General features: G+C 40.5%; 1 protein-coding gene across 1 annotated transcript; it reads right to left on the bottom strand.

The window, feature by feature from the left end:
• Positions 1-8,915: 8,915 nt before the first annotated feature.
• b3galnt2 (beta-1,3-N-acetylgalactosaminyltransferase 2) lies at positions 8,916-17,846 on the bottom strand. Its single transcript, XM_034151790.1, has 12 exons — positions 17,590-17,846; positions 16,815-16,941; positions 16,360-16,460; positions 14,367-14,566; positions 14,026-14,121; positions 12,667-12,777; positions 12,475-12,553; positions 11,844-12,027; positions 11,412-11,537; positions 11,089-11,248; positions 10,955-11,011; positions 8,916-9,907 (listed from the first exon to the last, which is right to left on the bottom strand). Exons 1-12 carry the CDS (start codon positions 17,696-17,698, stop codon positions 9,770-9,772), a joined length of 1,488 nt encoding a protein of 495 aa, XP_034007681.1. The 5' UTR covers positions 17,699-17,846; the 3' UTR covers positions 8,916-9,769.
• Positions 17,847-20,511: the final 2,665 nt, after the last annotated feature.

Below are 20,511 nucleotides of genomic sequence, written 5' to 3'. Positions count from 1 at the left end.
TCCCAGCCACATGCTAAAGAAGCACTATTATACTTCTTTCCTGTGTACAGTAGTTCAAGATTCAAAGGTTTGAATGTCATATGCACATAAGCTACAGTGTAGAAATGGCAATGAAAATCTTATGACCCGAGCTCCTCCAACAATGCAACATGGTGACATCACTACGTAACAATTGCGCTTCTATTGGCTAGTGCTCCAGCACATTCAACGTGATCGGCTTTATTAACAAAACAATAAAAACACCCAAAACAGTACTCTTGGGTTTCTTTCCAAGGGTTAGAAAAGAAAAGCAATACTGCTCTCATAGGGGCGGGTTGACCAATCACAACAGAGCCTGCCAGCTAACCAATCAGAGCAGACTTGGCTCTGGTTTCAGACAGAGGGTGAAAAGAGGTGCTGCAGCACAGGCAGTTTGAGAAAAATAAAGAGCTTTTTGAACATGTAAACATGTCACAGTAGAGATACAAAACACAAATATGAACCTGAAAATGAGCAGAATACGGCCCCAGAGGAACCTTGACTAAGCACTCACAGGGGCTGGTTGAAAAAAGGATTTGTTTGGAGTTATACTGAAAGTCTGAAATACATCACACAGGAAATCTAAATCCTGTTTTATCTGCTGCTTCTGTTAATACTGTTGTCTTTCCTCAGCCTGGCGGACAGAGGCTATCTGTCACAGACAGCTCTGTGGACTCACTGAAGCTCCTCCTCTTGACAGCTGCAATTCAATTAATTAAAAAAAAGTCTTCTATTCATCAAAATGTAAAATTCTTGTTAGTCTGAGGGACCAGTGGGCCTTCACTCATTTCCTTCAAGCAGCCAGGAGTGCATACAAAGTTGAGATGCAAATACATTTGTGATTCGATAAACAGCGAAGACGTATGAAGTGGCTTTCGCAGAGCTGACATAGGTCCATCACCATAATCAAAGCCTCTCACGGTTCTCATTCCTTCTCTCTCTAGGTTGAGATTGATTTTCTCCACCCACAGAGTCTGAGTTCTGTTTGAGAGCAAAACAGAATAGCTTTTGTGTGAAGAGCGACATGGCTCACTCACTGTCTCCCTCATCGCCTGCAAGCTTTGGATTATTTATCACGCCTGTAATATTCTTATGGCAACAACAACTTGTTGAAAAGCTCACTGCTGAAAATGGATTGAATTTTGAAACGGATGTATTTATAGGGTAAAGATATCTGAGATCATGTTAGATTTTGTATAGACATAGTCTACTGTGACTTTTTCAAAATACTTTCCATACCATGCCTTTTTGCACAACATCTTTGACATTCTATACTCTGACTGTTTTCATATTTTTTGACATTCTAAACTATGAATTTATTTTCATATTTTACTATAACTCTTTTTGACAGGCCATGCTAGGACTTTTTTCATTATATATTTAAATATATATATATTTAGACTTTTTTCATGTGTTTCGACATACTATACTATGACTTTTTTATTACTATGCTATGACTATTTATTTTCATACCATACTACCTTATTTAGAACATTTTATAACTTTTGGACATTATTCAAATACTTTTTTTATATTATTTTACAAACTAAACTAGAAAACGGAAAAAATAAAGGTTCATCTTCTATATAAATGTTTCTGAATATTGTTGACATACCTTGACTTTTGCATGATATTCTTCAACCTACTTCTATGACTGTTTTTCAATTTTTACAACATACTATACTATGAGTTTTTCAATTAAATATATTACTTTTTTCATGATTTTTTAAAATAGAATGCTTTTTCCAATATTTCAACATATTGAAAAAGTCCCTTCCGGACATGAGGGGGGACCCTTTTTTAAAAAGTAAACTTTTTATATAAGGGTAGTATCTGGACAATACGGAGGACCCTTATCAAAAAGTTTGTTACGGATATAAGGGGGGACCTTTATCTAAAAGCTAAACTAGGACTGCGTACAAAAGAATGACAAGAAATAAAAACAATGCCCATGTTTCTGGAAATAAAGAAACATATCAGTCCAACAGAGAGGCAAAGTGATGTTTTTTCTGGAGTTCCATTAGGCAATAGGGGGAAAAAACTATATTGAATACAATATCCGATTGCATTATCCTTTAAAATAACTTCATCCAAAAGTTATGCAATTCTTTATGCAGTTTACAGTCTTCAGTGTGGTAATCATATTTGTGTCACTGTTCCCAGAACAGTTCTCATGAATAATTCTGCAAGCACTCACTTATAAACCTCAGTGTGTTCTCATGGTCCATCGGGGATAAAGAGGAATAACTCACTTGTTTCCTACTGCTATCACTGTAGCATCAGGAAAACTTTGTGTTTAAAATGTCTGATTAAAAAGAGCAACACCAGCAATTTGACCCATTAAGTTAAATTCCTCCCGCACCATAAGGATGTGAAAGCAGTAGTATGATATGATCTGAAGGGAGATCAGGGTTATCTCCTCTGGATTTAGAGATTATTAATAAATAACAGAAACGAAAGATTTGCAAGATACAGGTGACTATTGCCACTCAATGATAATATAACCATTGTAATGGGTGCAACACAGGCGTTTACCATGTAAGACAAATCTAACAAAAGATACTTTGGAGTTGCATAATAGAAGAAGTATACGATCAGGCGTACTTGGGAATTAAAGTCTGTTGCATCAAGTCTAAAAATAAATGGCTGAAGTATAATGCTGTACTGTGGGCAACTGGATTCATTGCATCAGGTTACATCAAAGGACTGAGCGGTTTCCAAGAATCTCATCATCAGACCGATGAGCTGATCCATGATCCTCAGAACAGAATGGCTGTCAGTGGTTCAGTAATAACTCAATGTCTAATTATCTCTCACAAACACTATCAGTGTAAATCTGCCATGTAGCTGCAGCGGGGCTCAAGAGGGCTTATGAAACTCCATGATTCACACTTGGTACTCCATCACTTTGTCAAAGAAGTGTGTAATTACGTGTACTGTCTAATAGCCAACCTTCTACAGAATGTATCATCTACCCGATCCACAATGTCACACAGCTGTGTTCTGCAAATGTTTGCAAAAAGTGACAGCCATAACCTTACCCAGCTGAGACACTGTAGCTGCTATGGAAATGAGAGTGAGAGCTGTGTTTGCAATCTCAAATTGGGAATGAAAATGTTGCCCCATTAGGGCATAGTTGTGTGTCTAATAATATCGTCTCATCGCTGTGAATCAGAATCAGTCAGAAATACTGGTTTTAGATTCCGGGTTTCATGAATACATGATTTCCTCCTGGTTTTAGTGCACACAGAGGAGGCGGAGGCGGCGAGGGGTTTGGGAAGAGGACGCTGATTGACAGCAATGTGTAATGCTCTGCAAGGAGAGTCTAATAATCTGGAGTTGTCTGAATGAGTATGCAGATGCAGGCCACTCAGCACACTAAGCTCCTCTTTCAAAGACAGCTGCGCCTGATCTGAATCAGGGCATCTTCACTTTGACATCACAGGTACATTTAATCCATAATGTCCTGTATGTGTCCACAGTGCTGTAAAATAAGACACACATGCCCTCCCTGGGGGTAAATACGCTATAAAGTGACTTTTAATAAAGAATTGTTATTCTGAAAAGTATATATATACACCGATCAGCCATAACTTTATGACCACTGACAGGTGAAGTGAAAAACATTGATTATCTCGTTAGAATGGCACCTGTCAGTGGGTGGGATATGTGAGGCAGCAAGTGAACACTTTGTCCTCAAAGCTGATGGGCTGGAAGCAGGAAAAATGGGCAAGCGTAAGGATGTGAGTGACTTTGACAAGGGCCAAATTGTGATGGTTAGACGACTGGGTCAGTGTATCTCCAAAACTGCAGCTATTGTGGGGTGTTCCCGGTCTGCAGTGGTCAGTACGACAGGGACATAGGCGGCCAAGGCTCATTAATGCACGTAGGGAGCAAAGGCTGGCCGATGTGGTCCGATCCAACAGAAGAGCTGCTGTAGCTCAATTTACTGAAACAGTTAAGGCTGGTTCTGTTAGAAAGTAGCCGCAGACCAGTCAGGGTGGAGGCCCCAACTCGCAACTACAGGACTTGGAGGACTTAAAGGATCTGCTGCTAACGTCTTGGTACCAGACACCACAGCACACCTTCAGAGGTCTAGTGGAGTCCATGCCTCGACGGGTCAGGGCTGTTTTGGCCGCAAAAGGGGGTCCTACACAATAATAGGCAGGTGGTCATAATTGTATGGCTGACCAGTGTATATCCAGTCCAGATATTTCTGTTGATAAGGAACATAAACAAGAGGCCTGTTTAGTGTGGGTACTTTTACAGAGTGAGTAATGAAAATACTGTTGAAATAGCTAAAGGGGCCCTATTAAGCTTTTTGGGGATTTCGATTTCCTGTAGTGTTATATAGGTTTGTGTGCATATAAATGCTCTGAAAAGGCTGCAATATTAAAGTTACCTCCAGAGGGACTTTCTCTCACACAAACTCCCTCCCTGCCTGCCTGGAACGCCTCGATTGTAATCCATTTTTATTTCCGTAACATTGTGACATCACTACTTAACACTTGCGCTGCTGTTGGCTAGCACTCCAACACTTTGTACGTGAAGTCAAATGTAATACCTTTTAAGACCCTTTCCATACATTTTAAGACCTCATCGCCACTTCGAGTTTTAACCGGTTACATTGGCGACACACTACCTCACATTTAGGCTACTATATACAGTATTGATTGTCCTTCCTCCTTATCTTCCAACCATTTGGACGCAAACTTGCATTTCCCCATAACGATGTTGTTTAATAACAACCGGCGTAAACGGACCTTCGCGCGCTATCAAGCAGTGAGCGTGCGATGTTCTGTTCAGATGACGTCAAATCCAACGGGATGCCATAAATAAACTACACAGAATCACACTACACACACCTACGCAATGATTACAAACTTTAGAATACAACCTCTTTGGACAATTGATATACTTATTGAAAACAAGCTACAAAATGTAATACCTTGGAAAATGCAGTTTAATACTTTTTAATACTTTTTAATAGCCTTAATTTTCACTAAATTGATTTATCAACTTGTAATACTTTTTAAGACCCTGCGGACACCCTGAATGAATAAAACATTGAAATAGTTCATTAAAGTAACTGGAACAGTTAATGAGTTAGGATGGTACAGTACTACTGAGGATACAACTCAACAGGGTCATTTGACCTAAAGTCAGTGCGCAGACCCTAAAGAACATGATCACATATCATACCAAAATACTCTTTATATAATGTGTAACGCTGTTTAGGATTTAGTAGGAAATCACTGGAAACTCCTCCTTTTCAGAACGTGTCAGAAAATGACAGTGGCCTTCAAGTAAAAATGGGAGTTTAGATTGTCCATTCTGAGCTACTGTAGAAACATGGAGGACTAGAAGAAGACGGCCTGCTTCCTTATGTAGACAAGAGGGGCTCAAAGCAACAAAAAAACAATTGTTAGTTTCAGGGGGGCATAAATTAACAAAAAAGCTATGAGCAGATTCCGTATCTGCACTGTTGAAGCGCTTCATCTGTTGAGCTGTAAGTGGGACCATGAGGAAAATTAATCAAATCCTTAATGTCAACATATTCCTGTGATCAAACCGCAGCGCAAGAAGATGAGTTGAGAGGAGGTAACTCAAGATGAAAAGGATTTTATAAATACAATTAACTTGAGCGCCTGAGTTCCCTCTGTTTTCTGAGAGCAGTGCTCGTCACTGGCTAAATGGATGATTGACCCATCATGGCAAAAATATTAATAGAGTGGAAGTCAGTGGTTCAGGGAATAGTAATCTTGACGTTTCTTAGAAAATATTACAACAATTTTTAAGGGCAGATACGACTAAAAACGTGTGAGGTCATTTGTAGAACATATGGATGAATCACACATTCTTGAATCTAGATCATCAAGATCTTTCCTTACGCCGGGGTTTTGTAAACCTTTTTTCTAGTTCTGCTTTACGCTTCCAGTTTTTTCAAAAGGATTGATTTACAGAGAACAAAGGAATTCTTCAGTAGTGTTCCCATCTGACCCAACATTATTTTACATTATCCAACCATTGCTTGTGCTAATATACATTCACATTTTTATCGTTAGACGTTTTCCAGCAGAAAAGTACTCTCTACATTATGTAAATACCCCATGTTGGCGGGACATAGGGTGAGATAAAGTATAAAAAAGTGGTGAAAAGGACCCCTCAGGAAAGGTTCACAGCGCTGCATTTGTAAGGCAAACATTGTACAATTTCTCTCAAGTTATTATGATGTGGTTGAATTGATTGCCTGGTTGGATGGGTAGGAAAGAGAGAACAGGGTTCATACACACCCAGGGAACAAAGGAGGCAGAAGAAGATTTGGAGCATATCTCTGGAAGAAGAAAAAAAAAATGCTAATAGTTTAAACATTTCACATCGCTGAGTGACAATACCCTCACAGCATTCATCAAAGTTCAGACAAATTCAATAACATCATCTTCTACAGACGCACCAGAGCGGAGATGAGAGCTTGAGTTTTATTTCTCCTATCTGCGTGTTATTTCCACGCTTCTCTCATGCTTCACAATGAAGGGCTTTGAGCCAAATCAGCGAGAGAGAGGCTGATGGGGTGAAAACTGCCGTCCTTATCTACGTAGGAGAGTGGAACAGATGCGGATATGACTCTGTTATCATGCAGCTCACTGAAAGAGAAGAGGCGAAAGATTAGCTGGGAAGGGAGAGAAGGAGGAGGGGGGGTTCGGAGGAAGAGGAATGTGTGCTCCAATGTCAGGTTAATTGCAGGAATAGATTTTTTGGCAGGTAGGAGAATCCTAAACAACTTGTATTACCCCCCATTAGTAAAAATATTCAGCATCATCTTTCATTTTCACAAAGATATACACAGAGGCAGTCCTATTATCGTGACTTGGCATCAATCGCTTGGCTAAACAAACAAACAAACAATTAGATGCAGCAACTACGAGCATATGCTCAGAGAAGAATGCTCATAAAAAAAAAATACCACATTCGCTTTATGTCAACATTTTAAAGTCTGTTCAGTGTGTATGAGCTGATGGCTGGATCTCTTCAGTCCTATTGAATAACACAGAGCCGCTGATCAATATTTGGGGCGAAATCACTCCACTAGTTTCCCCGTTTATCATTCCAGCAGTGTCCGTCTGACTTTCTCAGGAAAACAATCACCAAAAGAGATCAAAGTGTTTCTTTTTAAGTGAACCTGTAACCATGTGACGAGCAACCTTTGATCAGGGGCAATCATACCAAATAAATGACACCGCTGGGTGGGACACTCTTCCTCTTTCGATCATTCTGTTTGCTCTCTGTTTTCTCCTGATCCCTCACGGTTTTTGGGTGCTGATTATTGGGCTGCCTTGCACTTAGCACTCCTTGGCCTGCCAAGAGTTTTGTTTGCTTTGTTTCAGGTGACAATTGTGCTCACAGTGTTCACAATAATCACATACTGACTGGTAATGAGGCCAATGCTGTCCACAACATTACCAGGGAGCATAGCTTTGAATCTTGTGTTGCTTTTGACTAACAATAGTCTTTTTTGGTGATAGGTGTTGGACACACGTCTTTGAAGCGCTGTTGCCACCTATAATTCGTTTCGCATTCAGGAGTGTTTCACTGCTTTCCATGCTTAAAGTGGACTGCTTTTCTTTTTTTATTAACTTGCAAATGTTTATGTTCTTTTACCTTTAAATAACTACATGTGTGTCTCTTCTCTCCCTCAAGATTCAGTAAGGGAAGCTTTGTGTTTTTCCTGCCACTAAGAATTATGGCCTCAAATCAGGGGAATCTAATTATGGAAGTGATGAGAGGGACAGTGGCCAGGATGACGGTACCCCCCCCCTTTGCAAAGGGGCAGTTCCCCACAGTTCTGTTGTTCTGGCGGTAGGGAGGAAAAGCCAGTATTTGTGGGCTGAGCGGGACCCAATCTGTAATCCGAGTGTGGAACTGATGCAAAGATAGTGGGAGATTATGCGGAGGACCCTCAAATAGTGGCCTCAAATCAGCTCCATCTTTTGAATCCATCACGCCAGTCTCCTTCATTGATGCCATCAGACCCTGATTATGTATCCACCCTGGCTTTTGAGGGGTTAGGAGGACAAAGGTCAGGGACAAATCTGGTTCTGGTCAACAAATCTGGCGCCTGAACAGCTACCTCCAGTTGCTTCCTTTTTCAGTGCTCTTGGTTGGGGCTTTGTTTTTAAGTCAGTCAGTTCTGGAGTCTGTCATCAAATAGGCATGCTTGACCAATGAGAGAAGGAAGGAGATTATGGAGTGCACCAGTGTCGGCGGGGCAGTGCCAGAGGGTGTTGGGCCTCTTTGTGGCTGCTGCCCAGTCTGTGACACCGGGCCTGTTGCACTAAAGCCCGCTCCAGCTTTGGTTTGAACGCCAAAAGGTCTGCCTTCCCAAAAACATTTGAAAACACTTGTTCCATGGCAGCCTCAGGGTCTTCACATGATTGATGTACTCACAGGCTGTCTAGGAGGCGTTGCTCTGGGACTGGGGGCTGTAGGGTGACCATAGCGCAGGTTTGATGGGGGGGTTCTGTTCGGAGTCGTGTCATGCACAGCAAGAGTAGCATGAAAACCGATATTGAGGAAGTTTAGTCTGCCCTGAGAGACATCCTCTGAAATATAGACAGGTTATGGTGAGGACAGACAGCACGGCGGGTTGGAGCCTCCGTCCCTGGACAGAGTGTAACAGCTGCTCTTGTGGGTCAAAGGTCAAAAACATTTGTTTTATATTCTTTTGTAGAAAGCCTCTCCTATAACATAAGAAAATGGACTGTGTCTCTAGTGCCGAATCAGCAGCCCTAACAGCTAAAACAACACTTGAGGCTCAACATGGATCCAACAAAGAAGCCACCAGTGACTTGTTATCGTGTGCATCATCCCCAAAACAACAAAAACAAGCAAGTCATTCATCTCTCTTTAGTGTCTTTATTTCCTGTGAGGAGGGTTTCATAAAAGCAGTGCCAACATAGTGAGCAGTCACTGGCTGCTGATCCAAGTTTCAAAACTGTGCGTTGCAAATCTGTGTTGATAGCACAAGAGTTATAACATACACACAGCATGACCCCTAACAAACACAGTAAGGCCACATCACTATTTGCACAATGACGGTTACAGTACAAACTGTTTGTGATTGTGATAAAGCTCATCGTAAATCTACAAATTGTGAAGGAGGATGAAAAGCTTTAGACAATAATTAATTTACAAAATAAAGCAATGTCAAGCTAATCATCTTTAAATGTCCATCAAATATCGCTTTTAAACCAAACGGTTTATCAGAGTACCAATAATTACAATATTACAAAGTAACCAACTCCTACAGCAGCGATTCTGTACACAATAACCACATGCTGCTATTGTGCATGGGTCTTGTCCATCCCTTTCAGTGATCACATTACTAAAAACATGTTTTAATCCAGTCTTTCTCCACCTTTGTCTGTTCAACTGGACATTTTCATTCTCAAACTAAATAATCAAGTTCCTGATACAAATGCTGACATTATGCTACAGCTACATGTGAGTTTTTAACATATTCTAGAGCTGCATATGGTTTATAATGTTGGTACAGTATTTTGTTGATATTAAGAACCTGCAATGAAATCTAACATTTTTAAGATTATTTTCCAACAGGAAGTCGCCAAATCTCAAGTGTTTTAATCATAAAGTAAAACAAGTCAGTTTGGGGTTTTACGGAAACTGAACTCACACCAAGTGCTGAGTGCATATTACCCACAGTGCCGCGTGGTACTTGTGCTGGGAGCTAGGGTTAGTGGCCCCAGGGACAGCCGCAGGGGTCTCCACAGGCCCTCTTCCTGTCCCAGAGGGTGTGCAGCTCCTCAGCGGTGTGTTGGGGAGACGACAGCATATCCAGGTAGCACTCCTTCTCACACAGCCAGCCGGGGTCCTGGGCAGCAGTGGGGGGGGGGCAGGACAGGGTTAGCATGCATATTCTGATTTTGTCATCAGCCATACACTGGTTAATGTCTTACTAAAGTTTGATTGTTAACATGAAAAAACTGAATCGCAGGCTTTTTTCCCCTCTCTATTCATTTGACTGAGCCGAGACAGGCTGTGTCCCAGCGGATCGGAGGCGGGGCTTATGCTCTAACGCAAGTGTGTATGCTCTCTGGGCCCCGAGTCCCCGGATGATCCGTGTATTTTTGTTCCCGAGTCAGGCCATTTTTGGCTTCACGCGCCACTGAGCACCTTTCAATGAACTGGGCTGAATTCAGTTCTCTTCATACATCCATGGTTTTCACAGACTCCTCAAGCACATGCTTTTACAAGTTATGCTGAGCTTAAAATCCTAGTATACCATAGGGAATGTGCCATTTTTATTTAATTTAAAATAAACATACCAGTTTGTTAAAATTATAAAAAGCACAACAATTATAAAGTCAAATAGTGAATTACTAGTGAAAACAATCTAATTGATTAGCCCTGCTTTTTTCCATGTATATCATGTTTCAATAAGATTTGAGAGAAAAGGTTTAAGAAATAAAAAATAAGAATGTTTATTTGTTTTAACTTCTTTTAGTCTCTTTGTTTTACAGTTTCTTTCAGCATGTTATACAAGATGAGAAACCATGATGCTTGAATATGATGTAATTATAGGTAACATGTTATCTTGATCGTCTTGTTTTTAATGTTTGTTTTATTTATGTTTATATTTAAATGTTTAATATTTTGTTGTTTTTATTGACATTTGCATCTTGAACTTATATATCATACCGGTCGTATATGCATTTTTTTTTACCTTGTCATCTTCCTGAAGAATATGTTACATTTTCCTCTCTAATATATCTCAATGTCAGACATTGCCTATATCAACTTGATATATAGTGTGCTATGAAAACACCAGGTACAAAGATGGAAAAAGTGAGACTTCATCTTACCCGACAAAATCTGATGAATTGAATTCTATAAATGATTTGCATTCCATTTCTTTTACCTGATATTTCTGTGGTCCAACAGCTGCCATCCATATCCCCATGCTCACATCTTCTCCCTGTAACAAGACAGGACAATTCCTCACATTATGATCAGGATTATTTACCACTGTAAACACTCTCTGGGGATCACTACCTGGTAGGCCTTCAGTTTATCCGCATTACTTGCGAGCCACTGGACCAGGTCACGAGAGACCACGTAGCCCGAACCGCAGGCGAACGCTGGGTAGGCGGGACTCGGGTACTCCAGCTCCTGCCACTTCCCAATGCGGTCCACTGCCCAGCTCTGCCTGAAACTGGGTCAGGACGGCACATTATCATCACTTCCTGTCTCCCCTTTCATCGCTTTGACAGAGCAGTCCTGTTTCTTTCATCTTAAGTTCAGCTGATCAAGTCAAGTGGATTGAAATCACCAGCAAAATATACAGTCAACAGGATCAGACAACAAATCGTACTTACTTCCCCCACCAGAAATTGCTGCGCTTGAGACCCCTGTGGTCAATCTTCATTAATACTGAGTCCACGTCGATGTAACAATCATCATCCGTCTTCAGCAGCAGATTAAAGTCAGCGTTTCCCACAGACCTGTCAGAGAGGGAATTTGTAACCTTAATTAAAGCCCACCTTCTGATTTTTTGGCAATACCCCTCAGCGGATTTACTTTTAAATACCACGAGAGTGAAGGGGCAGTGGGTCTTGCAAATACGATCACTCGCCAAATTTTTCTACCTGATGACTCAACTGTAGATTTCCTAACTGAGTGATTGCAATCGTGTTTCTAACAGCGAGACACTTCGAGGCGACGACACACTTTCATTTCAGGTTGCTGATTTCCTCAGAGGGCCCAGGCAATTTGGAGACAGAAAATCGAGTCATTAGCACTTGTCTTACCATTTATAGAACTGAAGCAGTTTGGAAGGCACGTTCCTGTAGGTGTCTACCACGTCTACGAACACCATGTCTCCGTGCCGGAGGTTCTCCTGCTGCAGGGCGGCGTCCTCCTCCCTCAGCCTGGAGGCATGGCGCTCCATCCTGGCCGGGCGGCCCCGCAGGAGCCCCGACAGACCGTCCTCATCTGAAGTGGACATAGAAACAGAAACAATAAGGAAAATGGAAGAGTTTTCCTCTGAAAGAAGATATTAAAAGCTCTTTGAATACATTAAGGCACTTTTGAGGGATAATGTCTTAAATCACTGGCTGGCAAAACTCTATATAACAATTTGTTCTTTTCCACAGGATGAATACTTTTTTCTGCTAGCAGAAATATTGTGTGAGGACTTAATTTTGTTTACCTCAAAATGGGTACAAAACGATTCCCAGATAAAGGCAAATGCATGTAAAAATCAAGAGTGAAAGAGGGGAATTACATATTAATTTCCATTTAGCACAGACGCTGTAGCCCCGAGCTATTCTCATAACCAGCCAGAGTGATTTAAAAAAAGAGTATATAAAGTGTGCTGATTTGATATTGATCGAAATGTTTTTACAAAAAGCTCAGTATTAGTTATTTTGCAGGACCAACCATAGATAGTAAATGTGAACCCTCCAGCCAAACCGGGAAATCCAAGCGCACTTCTATGAGGCAATAAGCCCTCGGCGATCTGCAATTTAGGAAATCAGAAGAAAAAAAAGGTTTTATTTCTTTCTTTCTTTCACATCACTTTAAAGGGAATATTCTGAATGTATTTATCTTGAATACTCCATGGGTACGTACAGAGGAGATCTTGAGGACACCTCCTCCGTCATTGAGCTGCACAGAAGACGAGTTGACCGTGGTCAATCCAGCAGAATCCAAATTCTCCCAGACCAGTGTCCCCTCAAAACCCTGCGTGGAAAAAAGTCCTGTGAAATCTCTTTTTGGTGTTGCTTCCCGTGCAACAAAGCATATCTGTACGTGTGCATTTACCTGTTTTTATGCACAATTAGCAGAAACATGATAAATTAATACTGTAAACTTTGGAAAAAATGGTGCATCAATAATAGCGGCTGGCAGGTGGTAAAAAGGATTTGAAAGGTATTATGCAGATTTTCTCAAAATGGTTAATGGTTCAAATTTGGTTTACATTTAGATAAAGGAAAGAAGTATTACCAAACAAATGATTGTCCATAGCAGGCATGGCCAAGGTCGGCCCGCGTCAGATTTAATATGGCTCACAGCTTCGGTCTTAGAATGTATTATTTATGGCCCGCTATCACTGTCAAACCAAACTAAATTGCCTTTGTTTGTGAGCCTTAGAACTGGATTAAAATCATGTTGGGGTTGCAACTGGACTCTTTGCTAAAACGGATTTAACTGTATATATTGATCTGAGGAAAAATGGATATACGATTTATTTTGTATTGCATATCGGTGATGGGGAGATATTTCCCAAATTAATTGGTGTATGGTTTGACTGAACAATTTATTTTCAGTATTTTAGATTATTATTTGTCAGACCTGATTCTGACTAGCAACCTCCTTAATTAAAAATAGGTCAAACCCGCTATAAAGTTTAAGGTATTCCATATATTTTGTTCAATGTTACCTGACATTCCAGATATGAATGAAAGGCAGAATTGCGTTCGAGTGTCTTTTATTTGGTTACGTTGCCATTTGAAAAATAAATATAATTGTGACCGTGAACATTTTTGATTTAACAGTGTATTTGTATGTTACTTTTGTTTAAAAAAATGTCAAAAGGGAGTATTGGCCCCCCACGCATATTCACATTATCAAATCTGGCCCTCTCTGAAAAAAGTTTCGACAACCCTCTCCTATAGCAATTTATTTTCTGTTGGGAAATAATTAATTAAAAACATTGAATATGTCATTTTCTGGTACACTTCCTGAAAAGAGCTATGCTTAATACTCTGGTACTAATTAAATTAAACATTAAGAAATATTTTTGACACAATGTTTTGGTATTAGTTTGTTGTGTTTGCCATGGATAATTATCTTACAGAACTGCTCCATTTAAATAGAACTTGCAGAAAATATTTCCATGAAATATCCAAACAGGGGAGAGTGTCAGTTGGCGGACTTGGGCTCAAAATTGGTAGCCAGGATTTTAGAAATTCTGAGTACAAAACTGACCTTGGGCAAGATGAACTGCTCCACTGGTTTGTACCACACCCCGCTCACCACGGTGCCAGTGCTGATGGCACTGAAGCGAGCCGTGACCACAGCCTCCTGCAAAGAGCACACACTTTTACCACATAAGAATTCATCGATAAAAGTTTTCACAAACGTAACTTCACCTACACTGAATACTCCTGCTATCTTTAAGACAGTAACTCAAAGAAGTTTCAGTGGGTGTCTTTCAGTAAACACCACCAGCACTGAGACCTCCAGCTCCCCCCAGGCTGTGTGTCTAGCAGCCTCCAAAGGAACGCTCATACGGGACACATTATGCTCAGAGGCGAGGGTGGTGTTACCTCCTGGTCGAGCTGGAGAAGCTTCACCGTCACATTGCTTTGAAGCTCGGGCTGGGTCCCGCTGGGAAACACCCCCAGCCTCGTGATCACCACTGGGTGGAGAACTTTGAAATCCAGGGCGATGGCAGACACGTCGGAGGGGGCGAGCAGCGAGGGGTCAGACACCTTCACGATCTCTATCTCTGCATCCGGTCCCACCACTGGCACAGAGGGATGGCAAAGATTACTGTACAAGCAAATGTGAAATTTATTACAATTCCAACATGCTGACCATCTCTTTTCAGTGATGAAGACCGAGTTATTCAGGGAGAGGGAACGCATTCGGAGAAGAAGGCAGATTCTGGTAAAGCTACACCATCAGCACTTTGAGGAGCCGCTTCTCGGGGCCGCTGTCTTCAAAGCGAGCTTCTGCTCAGTGAGTGTGGTTTCTTAATTACAAAAGAGCAGTTTATTACCCAGGAGATCAATGAAAAGATCAAGGCTGTTAAAGGGAAGCAGTCTTTTTTTACTTTATATGCATTCTACACAAGTTATGCTGCTCACGCCAAACAATTAGAGGCCAGGAATCACAGACAAGACAAAGCAGCACTTTATCAAACCAACTGTTTCTCACACAGGCCGAGTGGAAGTGCGATGCACCAGTCTGTGAGGATATATATTTAAGTATCAATTAATAGTTTTAGCACACTTAACAAAAAGAGCCATAACCGCGCTTGTCTTGGTGCATGCCAGCATGCTCACTTTTTTATATTCTGGGGGGAAATAAATAAAACTTTGCATAAATTCTTAATAATAAAACGGCAATGTAAAGTTATTCACTATATATATTTTCTTTAAAAAAACAAAATCTAAGAATATCCTTCATTGCTAACAGTTTAACAGTTAGTGATGCAATGTACAAATCAAGTCAAAAAGGCTGAATCTGAAAGGCTGAAAGGAATTTGCATTATAATCAGTTGGTTAACATCAAAAATATATGCAAACATTTTTCGATCAACAACATCCAGTATAAAAGCTTAAATTCACATTTGAGAAGCTGGAAGAGCTGAGACAATTAACAAACACTGAAAAAGGAAAAATAAATATCAGCCTTGAGGTCACAAAATCTATTTAAATCATCGAGATTTAGACTTTTGTCACCAGTACAAAGCACGCACCTTGTGTTGGTGGCAGATCAGAGTCTGAGTAGCTAATTAGCATTCACCTTAGTTCTAGTCACCAAAGAAAAATCCCTAATGATGAATGCAGCACAAACATATTTCAACAACAATTAATTGTCCATTTAATGTGTGCTTTGACCTGAATCCTGAGTAAGGTACCCGACTGTGTGTAAAAGCAGCAGTTGTCTCTTTCTCTTCCAATCACAACGAGCATCTCGCTCCAAAGCCGCCTTCAAGCCTCTGATTATGAAGCAAATCACGTCAACAGTTACGACCATTAACCCAGCGGAGAGCAGAGAACAGGCTGGAAAAATAAAACATCACCATGACCCTAAAGGCCGCCGTCTGAAAAAAAGCGTATTCTGATGAGCGGTAATTATGTTTTCATGAAGGCAGCACACACCAAACTGACTGAGAGAAGTAGTGAATCGCCTGAATAGAGCGGGCCCTGTGAAGGTGAGAGACATAACAATTACTGTGGATTTGACAGTGAGCCCGTTCAATTAATTCCTATAAGGTGCGTCAGTGCTTTGTATAGCTTTACTTTGTAAGTGTTAGAAGGCAGTTCTAGTTAGGGCTGCAGCAGCTGGGAGAGACTTTGCTTTGGCCTTGGGTAAGGAAAGGAAAAGAATGCTGTCCTTGAGCTGTGGGCGAACATGAATAAAGGTGTTTTACTTATTTTCTGAACATGCATTCTTTCAGCTCATCTCCTGTTATTCAGCCTCCACTCTCCTATTGACGATTTCACATGCAAGGGAGCGTCTCTTGATATTACAGCTGCAGATGCCCCTTCATTAGTGGGTGAGGCTGACTATCATTTATATCATTTTTACCTGGCTTCGTAAAGTTCAGGAGGGAGCAGGAGTATGGATCCTCTCTGTCCTCCTCTGGAATGGGACACCCATGTTCTCCGATGATGAACTTCACCCCCACTCTGAAAATCAGCACAATCACACTTTTGCAATTTCCCCCAATATTAGGCTGTAGGATTCCTAAAAAATGTCCATCTATCCACCCTCCGTTGCCATGGTTACTGAGGGTTGCTTAAAGGCCATCACACCTTATCCACGCTCAGATCACTGAATGAGAAGGAAATGGACAAAAAGGAAGAAAGAAGGGGGAGAACAATGTTTGGCCTCTGGTCAGGTAGAGATAAAAGGTTTAGTTTGGGCAGTCAGTTATTTGCTAAAACCCGTAGGCTTTATTTCCACTGTATGAATCTGGCCTTGAAAAAAGAGACAGAAAGAAAGAGAACCAAGAGATGAAGTTGGAGCTCCACCCTACAGACCTGAGCTGGAAGTGAGGGTGGTCTCGGATGTAGCCCAGCCAGGTCTGCCTTATCGCTTGTCGCAGTTCATAATGGTGTCTTGCTGACAGCACTCCCACCAAAACTTCATAGAAAGGTAACGATTCATCTGTATCAGAAACAAAAAGCCATGCAAAAAATATTGAAATGAAAAAACTAAAAAATATGTAATTTGTGATCCAGTGATGAGAATGTGAAGATAGGGATGATAAATGACCAACAGTCGGTGACACTGATAAGGGACAACCAGAGATAATGAAATAATATACACTTTGAGGCATGCTTGATTTATGCTACCCATCTCTGATTCTGACACATCCGATTGTTAGTCTGCACTGACTTACTGTGATGGATCCTATCATTCTACCATCAAAAGGTGGTTACTATATTCCTCTGATTTAAAAAGCGGGTTCACCCCTCCAGGGTCCTCCTGGTCATAAGAGACCAGAGTCCATTTGAAAGCAGCGCAGAGATCAGTAGTTGTAACAAGACAGAGATGTTCAGCTCACTTCAGTCTGTTTCAGACATTAGACTATCCCAGCAACGCCCAGCCCTACTGAACTGTAACATTATTTCCCACCAAAACACACACACACACACACACGGACACAGTTTCATGAGCACAGCATAAACTACCTGTTTTCACACAAACTCACAACAACAACAGACACAACGGGGCGGTAAAGGCAAAGTTAGCAAGCCGCTCGAATGTCGAAAAAAGTTGCAAGGCTTTCGAGGTAAAACCCGAGAAAAGTACCCGAGTGTGTGTTGTTGTCCAGCGGGCTGGAGGAGGGTCGTTGTGCCAACCACAAGTGCACCAGGACGGCGACAGCACAGGGCAGCAGAATGAGCGCTAGCCTCCGCATGGACCCTTCATTCAGCCGGAGCAGCCTTCAGCTTTGGCGGCGCTGAGCCTCTTCATGAGCCGCACTGCACTGTGTGAGCCTCTCCGTGTGTGCGCTTCATTTAAGCTCCGCAGCTCTCCGGCTCCGCCGGGCTCTCACCACCGCCTCATGTCTGCCTCCGCTGCAAGGAGAGATAGACCAATGGGAGACGAGCAGCCCTGCCGCGGTGCACTCTGGGAAAAGGAGTTCGACGCACTCCAGCCAATCAAAACAGTACTGTGATTCGAAGGTACAATAAAATATGAAAAGGCTATACAAATTGGTTAGGATATAATTAATTAAACTTGTTCTGTGTTATAATTATTGTAATTTATATATTAATACTATTATTAACACTAATTATATAATAAAAGTTGTCATTGTAACCAAAACATAACAGCTGACATATCCTTTTTTTAAGGGGTTAGGGCATGAAATAAAACATTTTTAATATCCAGATAAGAACAAAAAAAAGTATAATAAATCTAGGGTTACATAGCATTATTATCAGCAGTATTATATTTCCATTCTCAAAAATTGTATGTTGGTTTATTCTATACATTTTATCATTTGAAACATCTCCATAAACAAATAAAGCAGCTACAAGTTTCATATTTAAAAGGAAACCAAATGTTATTGTAAGCACAAAACAATGCAAATAGTTGATCACATGTCCTTAGAAGTAGTGAGCTATAAACAGTATCTCTAAGGCATGTTTATAACATAACATTTCAGTTTCTTTGTTGGGTTTTGCTTCAGTCCAAATTGGGAATTTTCTAATCAGAACCACATTCTAAGCAGAGTAGAAAATTAAGATACGAATCATTTTATCTATCTACAAGACCCAGGCAACGTGTTGTAGCTTTAAGATTAGAACATAACTTTATTAAACCTGTGACTCTGTGGTGCATATAAATAATTTAAATGCAATCTATTGTGCATGGCGAGGGGTGTTTGAGGAGGATTTCTTCTGACTCTGAGAGCACCAGTGTTCCTGCTGGAGAGGAAGAGAGGGCCAGACACCAGGAGCACCTGCTGCCATACTTGTAAACATTTCATTTGTACAGATGTTAATAGTGAGTGTTTCACACATGTTATTTTAGTTACTTTAAAACCCTCTTTCAGTGAGAAATAATAACGTAATGGAATACACTGGCATGCAACAGAGTATGCCAATGTTATGAGTAGAAATGCTGTGAGTGTAGATAAATAATCTCATCAGACATTAGGACTATTTTCATGTATTTTGTGCACACTTTGGGGGCTCACTGTTCAATTTGGAAAATTGCTCCAGCACAGATTCCCGGTGTAGATAACCAAGTGCCCTAGGGATAATTACTTTCCTGTGTATTATATAATTATTTTTGGAATCATATTCATAGATGTACTCATTACAAAGATTTAGTTCTCTCTCTGCAACACATTATTCATTTGAAAGGAAAAGGCTATTCATAGCATGTTCTGGGTTTCTCCAAACACAACCTAACATCCTGCTTTGCTGCGGACCCTCTTCTAAGCATAGTTTGTGGTTTTAGTTCATATTTGTTTGTTGAAACCTATTTATGCTTTATTAACGCATTCCAATCTTCTTTGTTGCAGTGTTCAGACACTCAGCACTCACTGCCCTTTTGTTTTCCCTTTTACAGATCTATAAAGATTTATTTGTATCTAGTTATGTCCCACCTGAGAACTATGTGCATTCCATTTACTATTGAGACATACTTCTTGAATGTCTGACTTTGGTTCATAAAACCAATTTGTCTCTAAGGTACGTAGTGTTCTTCCATGAAAACAATGTTCTTATCTGAATTGGAAGTCTAAATAAAGAGGCTGCTTCTGTTGTACAGACAGCAAAGCCCTCTGGGACTTGATTGTGTGCTATATATATATAAGTCAAATTAACTTACAGCAACTAAAAAATTGTTTTTCAATCCAAAGTATTTCATTTATTTTGTATAACCTGAAAAATACTTAACTAAACAATCAACAATTACCTTTAAAAGGTAGGGAAATAAAAAAGTAATAAACAATTATTTATTCAGCTAATGTTCTTCATTGGGACTGTACGGGTGAAGTCGGATCAGATAGTTTGACAGCCGATCAATGTTGATTATATTCTAATTCAAATATTGCTTAATTTTTATTGGTGAAGGGAATATTGGGACATTAGGATTTTTAAGAAAGGTCCCACCCATCCCAAACAAAGAAAAACAGACATAAAGACATAAATACAGAAATCTCTCATGTAAAAAAAAAAAGCTAAACTGTTCTAAGTTTAGGAGAATTTATGTGTCCGTGACAATCACAGTAAGAAGCAATTTGAGAAAATAGGTTTTTCAGGCGGCTTTGGCTGGAAATAAATGTGAATAATAATCCACACCACAGCTGTGCCATGGTTTAAGAATATCTACTTCTACTTAATTACATCCTGGTCCTTTGGGATTTGTTCAGAGAAATCAATAAGGGATACATGACTTGCGTTATTAATGTCATTCATTACACTTGTCCACACTGTTCAGTTGTTGCCAGTTTAGTTGTTCTTTTTTTGGCATTTTAATTATAGAAGAAAGACAGACGGGAAAGGGGGAGAAAAAGTGGACGACACTCGGCAAAGGGCAACGTGTCAGATATAAACCTTGGTCGCTTAAGTAAGGACTACGCCTTGCCAGTTTTTATAACTTGACCTATTATAGAACACACCACGTACATTTGACCATATGTCGATGACTCATTAACCTTAAAGCACAGTAAGATAGTGACAAAAATAACCAAACTTGGTAGAAATGGGTTTCAGT

Source organism: Trematomus bernacchii, unplaced genomic scaffold (genome assembly GCF_902827165.1).
Source record: "Trematomus bernacchii unplaced genomic scaffold, fTreBer1.1, whole genome shotgun sequence".
Lineage (NCBI taxonomy): Eukaryota > Metazoa > Chordata > Actinopteri > Perciformes > Nototheniidae > Trematomus > Trematomus bernacchii.
Note: the sequence above shows the minus strand (reverse complement) of the source record. Positions and strands in the feature narration are given on the sequence as shown.